The sequence below is a fragment of the Rhinopithecus roxellana genome, chromosome 3, assembly GCF_007565055.1.
Source record: "Rhinopithecus roxellana isolate Shanxi Qingling chromosome 3, ASM756505v1, whole genome shotgun sequence".
Classification (NCBI taxonomy): Eukaryota; Metazoa; Chordata; class Mammalia; order Primates; family Cercopithecidae; genus Rhinopithecus; species Rhinopithecus roxellana.
This window is the reverse complement of record NC_044551.1, coordinates 142,445,249-142,462,313: the sequence shown is the minus strand read 5'-3', so window position 1 is coordinate 142,462,313 and position 17,065 is coordinate 142,445,249. Positions and strand designations below refer to the sequence as shown.

Below are 17,065 nucleotides of genomic sequence, written 5' to 3'. Positions count from 1 at the left end.
GATAGAATTGGATCAAACCATCATCAAATGAAAGGAGTATATAGGAAATTGGGCTTAGACAGGTCTTAAAGGCATGAAGAAGTTACGCAAGTAGACGGCTCAACCACCCAGTGCACCCATTTGTTTGGCATTACCACCCTTGCCTCAGTCAACATTTGTGACACGTTTACTAAGGAAGAAAATATTTGTCTGTTTTATAGGTGATTGTACCAGAAATAGACAGAAGTGGACTGTCATGGTGTTATAGTCCCATTCAAGAGTGGCTCCCAAGCAGAGAAGGGAAAAGAAATCCTTTCAGTGGGCAAATGTTCATCCATGTATCTTTCTGGTGTTCCTTTTTGCTGGAAGATAATATAAACAGACATATAAACATACATTGCTTTACGGGCAGTGGCTACGAATAGATCAAGATAGTCAGGGGCCTGATAGCCCCTGAATCTTGGAAATCAGTAAATGAATAAACCTCTCAGAAGTAGTTCATGGGAATCTCACCAAAGTAAACTCACTGCAAAGGAGGCTTTTAATAACCAGGTGGATATGATGGGCCATTCTACTCAGATTATTTGGCTTCTCCCCACTACTCTTCTGGTGCCTGATCAATGACTTATCAACAAAGAGGTCACTGGTGACAAGAAAGGAGATTATGCTGGGTTCAACAATCTGGACTTTCACCAATCCTACCCTGGCTATCATCACTGTGAATTTAAGTCTGTCAACAGTGGAGAGAAATACTGAGCAACTAATAAGAAACTATAAGCTGTTAGAACCAACCAGCAACCTGGTTTCATTATGGAGGGGGAAGCAACTCATCCTCACTGGAATAGGTAATTGGGTTGTATCCAGTTTTCATACTTCCTCAGATTTTCTTGGCCCCACTCATCCCACTTGTTTGCTCAATGGAATGCTCCAGTCTGGTCATCACTACCATTGTCTCATCTCAACTCCTGCATGCTTTCCCTTCCTTGAATGAGGGCAAAGGGGAAGCCTACTTTTCCCATCATATTCAAACTAAATTGAAGCAACCTGCTTTGGAGTATGATATCTGGCTCCCCAGTGACTGCCCAGAGGCACTAAGTAGCACAACTTGGAAGTGTGGGGGAGTTAAGGCCTCAAATGGTGAATTTTGACCAGTAAAAGATAGGGAAACAGAAAGAAGTGACAGCATAATGAGTGCATATTTGTTTGCATGATATTGGTGAGAGCAAGTTGTTGATCCTATTTGTTGTTGTTTAGAAGTTCAAGTATACATAGAAGAGTATATATCTATGTTGAGTAGTCAAAAGGCTTTGGCTCTGGTGGTTTGGCAGTCAGTACTGATTTTAATCACCTGTGTTGCCTTCCTGTGTATTGAAAACCAGAAAAAAATTTTTTAAAGGTACATTTCCAAGTCTTCCTTGCCATGATGTTTTGCTGTATAATTTAAGTTCCACTGAAAAGATGAAAATATGGAGAAAGTCATTTTTCTGATTCTTTGACTTTCTGTTGGCAAGGACCATTTGGCAACATTGAGATTTTTATGCACTGCTACAGTTTCTAGTCACTAATTTTCATGAATATTGAGAGCCAGCTGCAATTTGCAGCAGTGGTTTTCTCCCTGTATCACAGCTGTAGCAGTGTCCTTAGCATTTGGCATATAGGAGAAACTCAAAAAGTGCTTACTGAATTGAACTGGATTTCATAGAACTTGTAAAGAAAAACAAAACCAAATTTATGCTGTAGTCCATAAGTGCTAGGGTGGATATCATTTGCATCCAATAACTGTATTCATCACATTCTGAGCCTCCCTTATTTGTGTATTTTGTTGTTTGTTTTTAACTACATATGTATACTGAGAAAGAGTAGAACAGGGGCTGTGTGCTGCCTCACAATTCAGAAGGGGCTTTCCTCCTCTCCTACAAGGCACACAAGTCTCCTCTATTCTGGATAGGTCAGGTAAGGGGCTGGGCAGAGTCTTTTGGTACAAACCATGGTGGATGGTTGATGAACAGGCAGTGGGCTGAATGCTGGCAGTTGGTGCTCCTGACAGGGCATCAAATCTGTGCTGATTCAGCACGCAAACCACTCCCTAACACTGATAGGGACTACTTAGAGTCTTTCTATTTCTTTCTCATCCGCTCTTCTGTTCACATGGCAGCCCCCTGTTCTCTTCCCTCTCACTCAGTGCATCATTTTTCTAGTCCTGGAGAGCAGTAAATTCCCTCTGCAAGCATGCATCTAAATCTATTCACCTCCTGTTAGACTGGAAGGCTGCTGAAGAATTGAATATTTTAACTTTCCTTCATAGGCTCTGCATGGGTGACTTGTATCTGCCCTTAAAAACTTGGGAGAGGAAGCCCTCAAGATGCAAGTGAACAAAATCGGTATTTGTTAGAAAAGACACAAACTGATAATTCAAAATATTATTCTACCACAATGTGAATTGCTGTATTGTTTGTTCTTTGTGAGTTAGCAGAAAATAATTTGAGAACTGCTAAAATATGTAACATCACTTAACTAGACCCATTAGGAAATATTTCTGTCAAAGCTGGTCTGAAGTATTGGTCTGTTTTAAAATCTGTGTGCCTCTGCATGTTCCACTAAAACAAGTTACACTCATTTCCACTTAGCAACCATTTATTTAGAATGCTAGAGACAAGTTGTGGTCCTGGAAATTTATCTTATGATCCCAATTTCTTTCCATATTTACCAAGGCTAACTCATATTAAATCACCCAATAAAACCTGAACAAGCATCAGTAATATTTTCTCCTTACACAATTTGCTTTCTATTGAAGGCTACATGAAGAGGAGAAGCTCAATTATTTTAAGATAAAAATGTTAGATTAGGCTGGCATATTTGCCAGCCATCTGGTTCAGTCACAAACTCCCCAGGAATCCTGAACATATTTGCAACCGAAAAGAATTTGAACTTGAATGACTGTTAAATTGGGAGGTAAAATGTGGTAATCCAAACTATGCACAGATACTTACAATAGATTTATTTTGAGCCTTATGCTCTGTGGTATTTTATTTTCTTCAGAGATAACTAAAAGGATGCAAATATTTGTTAGTAATTGAATAAAAACTCTTCCATCTGTAAAATATATTATAAATTTATCCAAAGAGTCTTCTGCTCCACGGTAGCCAGAAAGAAGCAAAAACAAAATCAAAAACAAGAATTGCATTGTGTGTAAATCTTTCTTGTTTGCCAGTTTGTGGGGAAACAGTAGTTAAGTTCCTTATGCAAAGGAAACTCCTATAAAGGAAACGCAAGGTGTTTCATGATTAGTCTGGAGACGACAAAGTAACAAACCTAATTTTTGTCTGTGGAATTATTTTCACTATTACATCAGACACACCTCTTCAGCTATCAAGCTGCAAACTTGAGGGAAGGTATACAGTGAGTAGTGTAAATGAGAGCACATGCTGCTGGAGCTATGAAGGAAATAAAAAACTGTGTACAATATTTCATCTCAAGCAACTTGTGATGTTTCTGTCAGAGGCGTTTGAACCAGAACAACTCCATCTTGAATAGGAGTTGGAGAAAATAAGGCTGAGACCTACTGGGCTGCATTCCTAGACAGTTAGGCATTCTCAGTCACAGGATGAGATAGGAGGTCGGCACAAGATACAGGTCATAAAGACTTGTACCCTTGCTGATAAAACAGGTTGCAGTAAAGAAGCTGGACAAAACCTACCAGAACCAAGATGGCAAAGAGACTGATCTCTGGTGGTCCTCAGGGCTACACTCCCACCAGCGCCATGATAGCATACAAGTGCCATGGCAACATCAGGAAGTTACCCTACATGGTCTAAAAAGGAGGGGCATGAATAATCCACCCCTTGTTTAGCATATCATGAAGAAAAAAAACATAAAAATGGGCAACCAGCAGCCCTCAGGGCTGCTCCGCCATGCCTATGGAGTAGCCATTCTTTTATTCCTTTCTCTCTTTTATTCCTTTACTTGCTTTCCCTTCACTCTATGGATTCATCTTGAATTATTTCTTGTGAGAGATCCAAAAACCTTCTTTTGGACTCTGGATAAGGACCCCTTTCCAGTAACATTTCTGTGCCAGAGATGTCATGTATCAAAATGCAAGTCACCAAGTTCTATGCCAGAACACAGCTGACCTTCAGTTTATAGTAGTACGTCTGGCAAACACCAATTTTAGATCTTGTTAAAATCATTGGTAAGAACCTTCCCCCCACCTCATTAATTACCTAAACTGCATTTACCTTCGCTAAGGAACTGCAGACTATACCAACACAGGCCACATGCTGTGTTCCAGGATTATCATTTAAAGATAATTCAAACTTTTCAAGTATGTAATTGAGAGTGAATAATTTTGAGATATTGACTCTAATTTTGAATCCTAGAGGGAAGATCTTAAATCAATGAAAAAAAGCTTCACTTGCTACAAGAGGATTTGGTAAGGTAGGAAGAAAATATTTTCAGTTCAAATGTTACTGGTCTTGTATATTAAAAAACTTTAATCTAGCCAACACAGACAATTTCCAAAGGAGTGTGTGTACCTTGAAATTTACATTACATTTTGTTTTGCGACTCAATAAATGTTTGTGAACTTACCATGGCTCAAACTTTGGTTGTTGAGCAGGAACTATTTAAGTTTTAAGTTGATCACCTTACTGAGGAAGAAATAACTTGCTTTGTGCTGAGCATGATATACTTATTATAAGTTTCCAGGCTTGGGCAAAAATTGCAATGTGGTACACTGTATACAAAATTGCTATCTGATGTCCTGCGATGGCAAAGGCAATCACAAATAATGAAGGTGATAATAATGAAGAAGAGGATGATGATAATAATTGATGATTGCTGATGAAAATAACATTATCAAGCCCTTACTATGTGCAAAGTGCTCTTAGAAGCACTTACACACACTAATGAGTGTAATCAGCAAATAATCTTAACCAATGAGGTAAATGCTGAGATGAGCTAGTTTTTCTCTGAATCTCTGGCACTGGTAAAAGAACTGCTAATAAATAAGAAATTAGGGTAGCGGAAATACCTAGACACTTCCTGGAGAAGCTCAACCTTGATGGAGCCCATAGTGGGTGGTTGGCTTAGGAAGGAGCATGCTTATCTGGCTCTGGTGACATTAAGGCCAGAGCTTGTTTGTGGCCACCTCATAGCAATGTAATAAAGCTCCACTGGGGTGCAGCATAGCTTCTTTAGTCCCCTTCTATCTAATCATTCACTTTATAACAAAAAACTCAGCCAGTTCTCTAGAACAGTCCTATTTGCTCTTGGGGATGTAGAGAAATGTGTGTCTTGTGTTTTGAGTTGTCACAATGATTGGAATTTGGTTATTACTGGCAATGAGCTACTGGAGGAATGAGGGATGTTAAAGTGTCTTAAGAGCTAAGATAGTCTCAGATGGTAAAGAATCATTTTATCCAAAATGTCCATGGCTCTCCTTTGAGAAACAGTGATGATGGATGATTCAGGCCCTCCTCAAGTGACATCCAGACTGGCTTTTACAGTGGCAGAACTGGAATAGAAAATGGTGTGGAAGGGAAGAAATTACAGAGTCAAATCTGGAATATTTTCCCTCAATTAAAAAAAAATGGTTAGGCTGCAATGAGAATGTACTAGTATTGCAGTACATTTATTTGTTCAATAATTGTTTTGGAATACATCTTTGCGGTGGAAACTTTAGAAGTAAGAGGGAAATATATTTGATGGATATGTTGCATGAATTTCCTTCCAGGCATATTATTATTATTATTATCATCATCACTATTATTATTATTATTTTGAGACAGAGTCTTGCTCTGTCATCCAGGCTGGAGTGCAGTGGCAAAATCTTGGTTCACTGCAACCTCCACCTTCTGGGTTCAAGCGTTTCTCATGCCTCAGCCTCCTGAGTAGCTGGGATTATAGGCACACACAACCACACCCGGCTAACATTTTGTATTTTTAGTACAGATGGGGTTTTGCCATGTTGCCTAGGCTTGTCTTGAACTCCTGAGCTCAGGCAACCTGTCCACCTGGCCTCCTGAAGTGCTAGAATTACAGGTGTGAGCCACTGTGCCCGGCCTTCAGGCATATTAATCGATTGTGCATAGTAGACATCATACAGACAGCACGTATTTTATTTATTTGTTTACCTATTTATTTACTTATTTATTATACTTTAAGCTTTGGGATACATGTGCAGAACGTGCAGATTTGTTACATAGGTATACACGTGTCATGGTGGTTTGCTGCACCCATCAACCCATCATCTACATTAGATATTTCTCCTAATAGTATCCCTCCCATAGCCCTCCACCCCTGACAGGCCCCAGTGTGTGATGTTCCCCTCTTTGTGTCCATGTGTTCTCATTGTTCAACTCCCATTTATGAGTAAGAACATGCGGTGTTTGGTTTTCTTTTCTTGTGTTTGTTTGCTGAGAATGATGGTTTCCAGCGTCATCCATGTCCCTGCAAAGGACATGAACTCATCCTTTTTATATGTTTCATAGTATTCCATGGGACAAAGCATATTTTAAAATTGCTATTTTGATTATTTGCATTAAAATGGAGTCTTTCAGAGCCTCACATCAATAGTGTATACTTATAAATTCTGGACTTCTTTAAGGCTTCTGTATGTAAAACACCATTAAGTATTTACCTCTCTTTAAATATTTAAAGGAATAAGCTTTAATTATATTTCCAGTGTTCTATTTATCTTTGCATTATTCCAAACAAAATTGGAGGGCATTTATTTATATTACACGTCAAAACTGTCTTGTGAAGGGATGCTTTAGCTAATATTACAGAAAATGATAAGCCAAAGTATGACTCTTTGGTATGCTAAGTACTTTGAACTAAAGGAGATTAGAAGGCCTCAGAAACAGCCTCAGAAGCAAAGTCTCTCTCTGACCTCCTGCCCTCCTGTCTCCTGTTCCTCTTTCTCACTTGAAGTGAGTAATAGAAACTGGAATTCGTCTTCCTCTTCCCTAAAGCAAACCATAAAACCTCAAAAGGTCACTCTCTGCCTTCTCCTTCAACAGTCTCATTCCAACGGGGTCCTGCCCCATACCCAGAAGGAAGGAAAGCTTCACAGCCAGAAGAATCTGCACAGACAGGTCTTGTGGATTTCTAGCCTCGATCTATTACCATTAGATCATACTCTCTGACCAATCACATTTCTATACGGTTATCCGTTTTTTTATCAAACCTAAGCATATGTTAAGTTTCCCTTGGGTCTTTGGGTCTTTATTTCTGAAAGCTCCCATGTCACATAAAACTTTGATGAAATACATTTATAACGTTATGCTATTCCCTTGTTAACTTGCGTTTTGTTATAGGAGTGTCAGCCGTGATCCTTATGATGGGCAGAGAAGCTATTACACCTTTCTGCCCTTACATTAATATGATGTAGGCATTTCTGTAAACCAGCTGTCTTAGAGATAGCTTTTCTCCATGGACTTTTACCCCATTAGGCTGCAGTCTCTATTCACTGTTAGGCTGCTTATCTGCCCAAGAGTTTTCAAGTTTCCAGAGTACATCCTGAACAGTGTTCTCCCACCAAAACATCAAAATGCTGATGTCTGAAATTTATTCTCTGACCCTTAGAATGAAGTCAGCTCTGAATGAATTTGTCATACTTCATCAGTTTTCTATATTTTTTGGTAACAACTAAGTGTTATTATATTTTTAGTGCACCTCTCTAATTAATATTTATCCTTTTTAATTTGGTAAGATACTTGCTTATTACCCTTTTCTTTAGATTAGTCTCCCCAGTGGAAAAGATACAAAATAGGACTTTATTTCTTTTGCAAAGAAGTATGCTTGTCTGAAGCTTCTGTGTCTTTAGCTACGTGTCTTTTCTTTGTGTACTCTAAAACTAGAGTAGGAAGAAGGCAGGCCCTAGTCCCCTGGCACAAATGCTGGGCCTTAACTTGGGTCTCTGTGCTCTGCAGGAGAGCCACAGAATTCAGGAATCTAGAGCATGGTTGAAGGAGTTATTAGGCTATCCCTCCTAGTAGGATCATCCAACATTTAAAGAAGTTTATTATTGAATTTTACTGTTCATATCTCTCACCTGTATCAGGGTGAGTTTATAGCAGACTCCAATAGCTGTACCATCCCCACAGGTCAGTTTAAACACTCGCTAAATTAATTAATCAATCCTGGAAAATATGAAATGTATAAAACCATGTCTTTAAGAAAACTATAAGTGATATTCCTAAAACTCTGGGTATGATGATCTAATTTTGATTAAGAACTATAATTTATTCACATATATAATGATAAATATGATACTTTAAAACAAAATTTGTGTCATTTTGTCCCCTAGATATTTGGATTATGAATTATAATAAATTTTCATTTTCTTTTTGTGCTTATCTGATTTTTTCAATATTTTTTCTATAAATATGTATTCAGTTACAAGAAAATACAAATTGTCAAACTACATTGACAGCACTATGCTGGCCCTTGCAGTGAGGTTGAAGGATTATTAAAATAACATTATGTAGTCTATGCTTTTAGAAACTTATAATTTGGTTTATTGACCAAGGATATATGCAAACAAAAATTGAAGTAAATATATATTAAAGATTTAAATAGTATAAAAAAACAATAAACATATTTTGAGGTAGTATGTAATGATAAGTGACAACAAAGTTTCTATCTTTAAATAATCTTATTTATTTATTAGAAAATAAACCTTATAATGTATTTTGATCCTCTTTGTTAGAATGAGAAAACTGAGGACTGTTTTTCCGATCTGACTTGCAAACCTGTATATAGATTGTAACATAATAACAGCTAATATTTACAGAGTGCTTATTATGTGTCAGGAACCATTCCATGTTTTCCCATGAGGTTAAGTATGATACAATGGTTAAGAGGGCATTTCCTTGAAAATTCTGCTTAAGTCTTCATTTTGCTATTAAGAGAAGCCATGTGAACTTGGGCAAATCATTTATCCTGACTGGGCCTTCATTTCTTCATTTTGAAAACTAAGGCAATAATATCTGTCTTACAGGGTATTAAGTGGATTAAATAAATGGCATACATAAAATAGCACAAATGTGATATTGTGTTAGCTATTACCACAATATATTAACTCATTCAAATTTTATAACAATATCAGGCAAGCATTAATGATATCATTAATATTAATATGTCTACTTTTAGATGGGGAAATCAAGGCCAAGAAATGTTAAAGGATTTACCCAGAGATACTAGGTGGCAGGGCTAAATTTGAACTATGGTACTATCACTCTAGTGTGTATGCTTGGAACCACTCTATTGAACTGTGTCTTCCAATTATAAACAGTCCAATATCTTTAACATTATGAATAAGTTGCTGATAAGTAATAAGTAATGCATGTCCTCATTATGCCATAAAATAAATATGCTTTTGATTATCTACGTAACACATGGTATTAGAGTTTTAATAAGTAAAGAGTTGTCTCTGGTATTTGGTAAACGAATTTAATCAAATCATATATTCTTACTGAGGAAAAGGGTAGAATTCTCTCTCCTTTCTCCTCCTTCTACCCTCTCTCTCTGTCTTCCTCTCCATTCCACACTCCCACCCATTCTTCTACCTAGCTAGAATTGTGTTGCTTTTGTTTGCCTGAGGGTCAGTGTTGGTAATGGAAACCTCATAGTGAATTCACATCTTTTTCTCTGAGATATAATTGAAATCTCAGAAGTCATTGACTTCAATGTGGAGTTCAAATTCTTATTCCAAAATATTTTACATGATTATTGCCATACCCTTAACATTTCAGTACTTTAGATGGGAAAGGGTTTGATAATATAAATAGTTCAAAATAGTTTGAATTGAAGGAGTGACAATAATAGGGTAGGCACATAATTTATTTGACATATATTTGCTAATGTAATCGGAACTGTCACTAGAAAAGAAGGCAAATCAAAGCAATTAAATACTTATGCTTGAAGAATATTCTAAGTTCAATAAAATTTAAACCAATTAGAAAGTTTTTAAATTATTTTAATTTGTGAGTCATAAATATCAACCTAATTATATATCTGTGGAATGGCTTTGTTTTGTGACTCTAAAATAGTTAAATCCAGTGGTTTTCACCCCTGGCTGCATGTTAGAATCACATTAGAATGGGGCGTGGGGGTTAAAAATCCTGATCTCCACTTTACACCATTGACCATAATCTGTGGGGCAGGGACTCAGACCTCATTTTTCTGCAGATTCCCAAGTGATTCCAATATGCTGAGTACAATTGCTTTAACAGATTCCTGAATGTTCATGTACACTGAACTGAAAGTTTGGCTATTCAAAGGCGTTCTATTAGCATAGCAGAATTTGCTTCTCAGCCACTTGAAGTTTGGCTCTCATCATAGGAGAAAGCATCTTCCCATAGAGAAAGGATGTTCAATTTGGCAGAACTCTGAGCACAGGAAGAACCATGAAGGACATTATTTATCTTTTCCCTGGGCTTGCGGCAATCATTATACACGAACATGTTTATTTATTAGAATAATAAATGGTTTTGTTTTTAGATTCACATGCAAGAATCTCAGCATCTTCAAAGAAGGACCTTTCATAGTCTCCAAAATCTCAAACTCACTTGTATTTTACCTTTCTTTGCTCTCTGCATATATATGAATTTTGGCAGGCAGAATTTTCATTGATTAAAATCGAAGAAATATTTTTTTCAAATAATGCTTTAAAAGTCCCAGATATTTCCAACAGATGAAAAGCTGGCAATTGGGTCCTTTGCTTTGAAAGAAAAATACAAGGATACAATATTCTTAGAAGTCTATTTCTTTCCAAGAATCTTACATTTGTTGTTAAAGCCAATAGCTTCATTGTCAGGTAATAGCAAATTGGAGCTTTCTCTCCACCCTGGGGGTACTCTCCTGAATAAATGGAGCTGAGGCTGCTGTCAGACACCAACTAAATTAAAGAGCCATCTTTTAACAGCTGAAGCATGAAGCTATTATCTTCCTGAATATACCACCTACTGAGAAGCACAGACTACAGAACCATCTTAAGACATGACTCTAAATAATCCTAAATGGAGAGCCCAAGAAGTAAAGATAGGAAAGGAAATATCTTCTTCTTACACTTCTGGTGTCAGTTTCTTCTTAGTTCATTTTCTCCCTCATATTCTCCAATAATCTTGGCTTTTATGACTCCTCTTATACATCTACCATCATAGACAGGGTCCATTTTGCACAAGAGTAGTCTTATTATAATATTAACCTCTGTCATTCTGTAGGAAAGTAAGGACATCATAATAGTTTACTTGTTTTATTTAAACATTATGAAACTCTGTAAGATCCTTCAATATTAGTATCAAGCAAGTTTCATATAAGACCAAGCCATAATATACAAAAATTGCTGGCAAGGTGAAGATATCGTCCATCTGCGTAAGAACTGAAACGCTGAAAGTAAATGATTTAATTTCATATTATTCTTGGACCTTTTTCTTCTCCAAGGCAATTAATGTATTGCAAGTAAGTATGGGAAAAATTTTAAGGTACATTTTTATGTACCTTAAAATTGTCAGTGTCAATGACAAACTCATATATGTGTGTTTCTGTTCAAGTCATTGCACCAGCAATAGATCCTTGCACTCAATAATTCATTTCTGTATATCAGAAAAATCCAGAAACTATTTTTTATGTTGAAAATCCAGAGTAGGGATGGAAATATTGCAAAATATATTCCTTGTTATTGGAAGTGTAAAGTGCTAAAGAGAAGAACTTAAGTATGAAAAGAAAAACCTTTCTTTTAATTCAGCACTCATGATTAAGTTACAAAGCATTTAAAATATGTTAATCTAGTCAACAACACCATAGATTTCTGGGATTGCTGAACTGGTGGGCAAAATAAATTATGCTTTGAGTCATACACAAAGAGAAAAAAGTCAGTATATTTTGGGATAATACTATAGTTGATTTAGTGACATCATATATATACTCTTTTTTTTGACTTTGCAAGAGTACTAGGAAATGAAAATTGTACATATTCACAATTTGAAGTCAAATGTATCAGAACAAGAATGAATTAAATGCCTTTTTTTGGAAATAATGTATTTACAGAGTTTGACACAAAGAGAAATAGCTAAGATTCTACAACTCAGAAGAATTAAAAGATACTTCAGTAACACAACATTGACTTTTAATGTACCAGTTCATTGTATCTTACAGAAAATGAAAACATTTTTGTTTTTTTTGGTAATACAGATTGATTCTTCTCCTCAAATTTATACTTGATATCTATGAAATGCCTTTAAATATTGGTTTTCTTTTAATCAGGTGGCTTAATGACTTTTGTATTTTTCATCTCTTTCGTTGTACATCCATTGCTGCTCTGGCAGTAGTGAGCTATGATACAGTTAACTTCTTAACAAAACGATGTCAGTTGTCCATTGATATTTCTTAATGCATTCTATGCTAAAACCTGATAAGTGATTCCCTTTTAATCCTCCCCTCCTTAGTGGTCAGCTACTCCATGAGACCACCATATTCTTTGGAGTACTAAAATCAAGAAACCCAGAATGGCTGCCAGCAACCAAATTGGAATCTCCTTTGAGCCTACTTCTAATTGCCAAAATAAAAAGTGACTATATTATTGCATAAAATAACACTTTAACAGGTACCGGCCCCCTTTCCATGAGAGAAAGTTTAAATTTACAAATGCCATATTTGGCTTAAAGTTACTGTGATACAATATGGCAGTACTCATTTAAAGACGGCTTCCAGTGTTAATGTGACCAACTTATTTTCATTCTTACATTGTCTTTTTATTTGAATTGCTTCTTTTTGGTTGGGTTTTTCAATGCAGATGTCTCAGTGAAATGTGCAGATATACTTTGTTCCTTACATGGTCACCAGTGTTAATTATGGACAAATACATTAAAACAAGGGTTCCTAGCCCAGCCTCCCATCTAATCTCTTTGATACTCTTGGAATCTAAGTCTGAGGAGTGATTTCTGAATTAGCCAGTGTTGTACCAAACTTTCTGTTAGAAATTGTATCAGAACAACCTTTCTTTTTCAGACATGCTCAGTGAGACATCTTGGGTAATGAAGTAGGAAAATAGACATTTGGTGGAAAAACAGCAAAAGGAGAACATTAAAAAGACTAATTCAAGTAGGAGTATAAAGGGCATGGAAATTCTGATCCTTTGAGAAAAATGAGAAAACAAAAATTCTGCTCAGCAGTATTCATTGTGTTAAGATTTTTTGTTTTTCACATGAATGGAAAAATGATGTGTAATTGGTATAGATTTTAATCAGCTAACAGTCACTCCAGAGATTTTGATCAGCACCAATTCCTATACTAGTAAGTATTTAAAAGTTAAGAAATACTACTACATTTAACATTATAAAGGTAGCGTTCTGGACATAACTGAAAATTAGATGCTCGCTTCAATAGAAATTTGTTCCTACTTGTATTTCCAACAAAATTATCAGAACATACATAATAATAGTTCAAGTATGGACTTCTTCCAGTGAGCTAGCCCCCATATTTGAGGTGTTAAAGTTGTTATTTGGGAGAAAGTCCCCTCTTTAAATAATATATCATCTTATCCTAGACCATTTAGGTATCTTCTTTAATTTAGAAGTGTAAGTTCTATTTATACCACCAGTGTTTGAGTTTAAACCTTACAAAATCTTTGGATTTATAGTTTTGTACAGTTTGCATATCCAACCTAACTTAAAAATGTGCACGCATAACATTGTCATCTTTTAATATTAAAGCATCTGAAAATTTTCAGGTATGTTTTTCATGAAAGAAAGGACCTACTTTTATTACAGTATTTTGTCTGAATAATATATGATTATAGTTATGGTTTCATGGACTTCCAATTGTTCTATACCTTCCACACCCATAACTCTATCTTTATAGAGTAAATTTATTAGAATTATTACAGAGCCTTAAATGCAACCACAATCCATTCAGGAAACAGATTTATTTACTCATGTTCATGGGAGGAAAATCTACATAAAAACATTCATGAAAGCATACCAGCTATGTCATACTTGGATTATTATAGTAAATCCCATTTATTAGAATTCATTGTGAAACAATGGGAAACCATGAAATGTAATTTGAATACAAATATTGGTCCCTGTGGGGTCTCAGCAGTCATAAAAATATAGGAAAACAGAGCTTTATTTAAGATTGGAGCTGCTAATGTGGAAAATTGTGTTTTGAAGCTGGACTTAACCATTTATTCAAAACCCTGAAGATTTTAGTGTAAACTCTTTGATGACAGCTTCAGCATTTAATTTAAGCCTAATGATGACCAGCAAGGAAAGTGACATCATTAACCACATTTTCTATTTGGGATAAGGTTTAGAACTACACTGTTGACTTTCCCCCCCGAACACAGGCACTAGTTGGGTTTTCTAGTGTATATACAAATAGGAATAATAAGAATTTTGAAAGTTGGGTCTTTGTTTCTGCATTAGGGATTCCTTTTATAATGTAATTGATTTTCATATAATGTAAATATGGAATATTAAATAAGTTTAAAGTTATTTTATAGGACAATAACATTTCATAGGCTAACAGAAAACCAAGCTGCTAAATTTTACAATTTTTCTGTCCAGCAGTTTATCTATTTAACTGCCCTGAGTAGATGCTAAATGCTGCTTAGCAAATGGCCCTTAGAATTTAAATACAACTCAGTAAAGCTACTCAAAAGATAAAACAATTCCTCTCAGACATGTGTAATTTTAATTATAAGAAGGTAGAAGTCTTTCATTGGTTAAATATTATCTGCTTATTTATGTGTCATACTTCATATAAATGGGATTATTAAGGAGTTTTAACTGTGCTTGTTACTATGGATTGGAGTTCATATGAATTTTTTTTTTTGGTCAAAAAGGCAAGATTTTAAAGAGTAAAATATTCTGTCTATTGGAGACTTGAAATATTAACTTTTAGAAAGGTATAGATTGTTCCCTTGTGAAACTGAGTTTTGTATAACCTCTCAGTTTATGTAAAGAAGCCTGTATTTCAAATTTGTTACTGTAATTTGTTTATTGTAGTGCATTTCAAAATTGTACAAATGTGTAAAGTTTGTGCTTGTGAAGCCTGCTGCTCTGAGTAGCTTTACTTTCCTTAATTTAATCCTAGCAATTCTCAAGCTATTGCATGCCCCGTTCATGAAAGGATACTTTATTGGGATGATACAGCTTAAAGAGTTTGGCTCTAAGTCTCCTTACGTAGAGCTTCCCTTAAGTTTATATTAATTTATAATATATATTGAATGATAGCTTTACAAAAAACAAATCAATGAATTGATCTTTATGAAAATGACTCTTTACAGTAAGTAAAAAAGGGTTATCACAGTTTTGGTAACTTGCATGAGTTCATATTGGAAAAAAAAACACCTTTCACATGTTCTTTATGACTTTAAAACTGATGTGCTCTAGGGGCACATTCAGTTGTATGCTCTGAAGCAGTAGACACCATACAGCTTATGCTTTTTATCTGGGAAACCCACGAAGCGCACTGCAGCCTCAGTAGGACTGCAGCGCCTTCTTGGCCTAGAGATAGGGTAGCGGACGCTGCCATCCGCCAGCCAGCCCGCATCACAGCGGTCATATCCAAGAAGTTTCCAGGCAGCAAATATCTGGCCCACTTTTGCAATCTGAGCACCATCATTGAGACAAGCTTGCACCGCTTCATCATAGGTCAGTTTGGTGGGGTGGATTAGATAGTAAAAACGGCCTGTAGAAAGAAGGAGACAGAGTAAATGGGCTGGTCTTCAGTTAAGCCACACAGAGATAGAAGGAGCCAAAGACGGAAGTGTTTCTCAATGAAGGGGGATATAGAGCAATGTTTGTAAAGTTTTAGGAACATAGAAATGTCAATTAAATGTAGTGTCCCTAGGTCACTTCCATTAAATTAGTTTTTCCCTTGCCCCTTAATATGTGTCCAGACATGCCCTTTTATAGCTTTAAAAAGAAAAGGGAAATGGCAGATACAGTTTCTGTTAGCTAATTAGTGACTAAAAGAGCCCTTCTGTGGCACTAGAGAAGACAGAATTTCATGTTAAAAGCAAGGGCTATTTAAATTCTAGCTGTAGCAAGACTGAACCCCAGCACAAGTTTCTGGAGAGGCAAAATTTGAATGTGAAAGGATCAAAACACATTCCTGACATAAAAGTCCATTTAAAAAAAATCAAAAGCCCTCAAGTCCTTTTCATTACAGGTATCAATTAGACATTATTCTCATTCAAAGACTACGTATGAAAATGCATAAAATACAGGAAGTCACTTGCCACAGATAACACGTACTCAGAATGTAAACTTAGTCTGTTGGTTCACTAGCAAAGAAGACAAATTTGTTTAGTTTTTTCAACTTCCATTTGTTGAAACCCTGATACCTAACTATTTCTCGATTTCACTAGAAAGACAAATTAGTCTCGATCACTTATTGAATAGTGTTAATTACTGAGATTCCTTCAATATGTATTAAATATGTGTAAAATGTGTAAAATATGACTTCAACTGACTAAAAGTGATAAATACATATGGACTGAAGATTTTCTTATGCATCTTAGTTTTTGGTTGAATCTAATCAGACTCTCTTACCTGATTAGACATTGTAATATGATGTTCCCCTGCCCCTCATTAGATATAGGTTACTGAAGTATAAATTAATGCTTGCCAGTTCTTTCTAGACTGAGATGATGTGATTTGGAGAAAGGGTAGTGGCCACTGGAACATTAACTAGAGGTTAAGAACAATCACCTATACCAGAGTTCAGCAAACTATAGCTCAGGGGTCAAAAACTGGCCTCCTAATTGTTTTTGTAAATGAAGTTTTATTGGAATACTGCCATCTCCATCTGAGTTTAGTATTTTGATGGCTGTTTTTGTGCTATAACATACACACTTACAATGAGCCATTGCAGCAGACACCATATGGCCAGCAAAGCCAAAAATATTTATGATACGGCCCTTTACAGAAAAAGATTGTTGGCTAGACACAGTGGCTCACGTCTGTAATCCTAGCACTTTAGGAGGCTGAGGCTGGCTGATCATGTGAGGTCAGGAGTTGGAGACCAGCCTGGCCAACATAGTGAAACCCCATGTCTCCAAACAAAACAAAACAAA

General features: G+C 36.0%; 1 protein-coding gene across 1 annotated transcript in view; it reads right to left on the bottom strand.

The window, feature by feature from the left end:
* Window positions 1–13,891: 13,891 nt before the first annotated feature.
* Window positions 13,892–17,065, bottom strand: part of HAPLN1 (hyaluronan and proteoglycan link protein 1) — an 80,861-nt gene continuing 77,687 nt past the window's right edge. Inside the window, exon 5 of the mRNA XM_010385640.2 lies at window positions 13,892–15,675. Coding sequence (XP_010383942.1) covers window positions 15,386–15,675 — 290 coding nt within the window. The 3' untranslated portion in view covers window positions 13,892–15,385. The remainder of the gene's footprint in view (window positions 15,676–17,065) is intronic.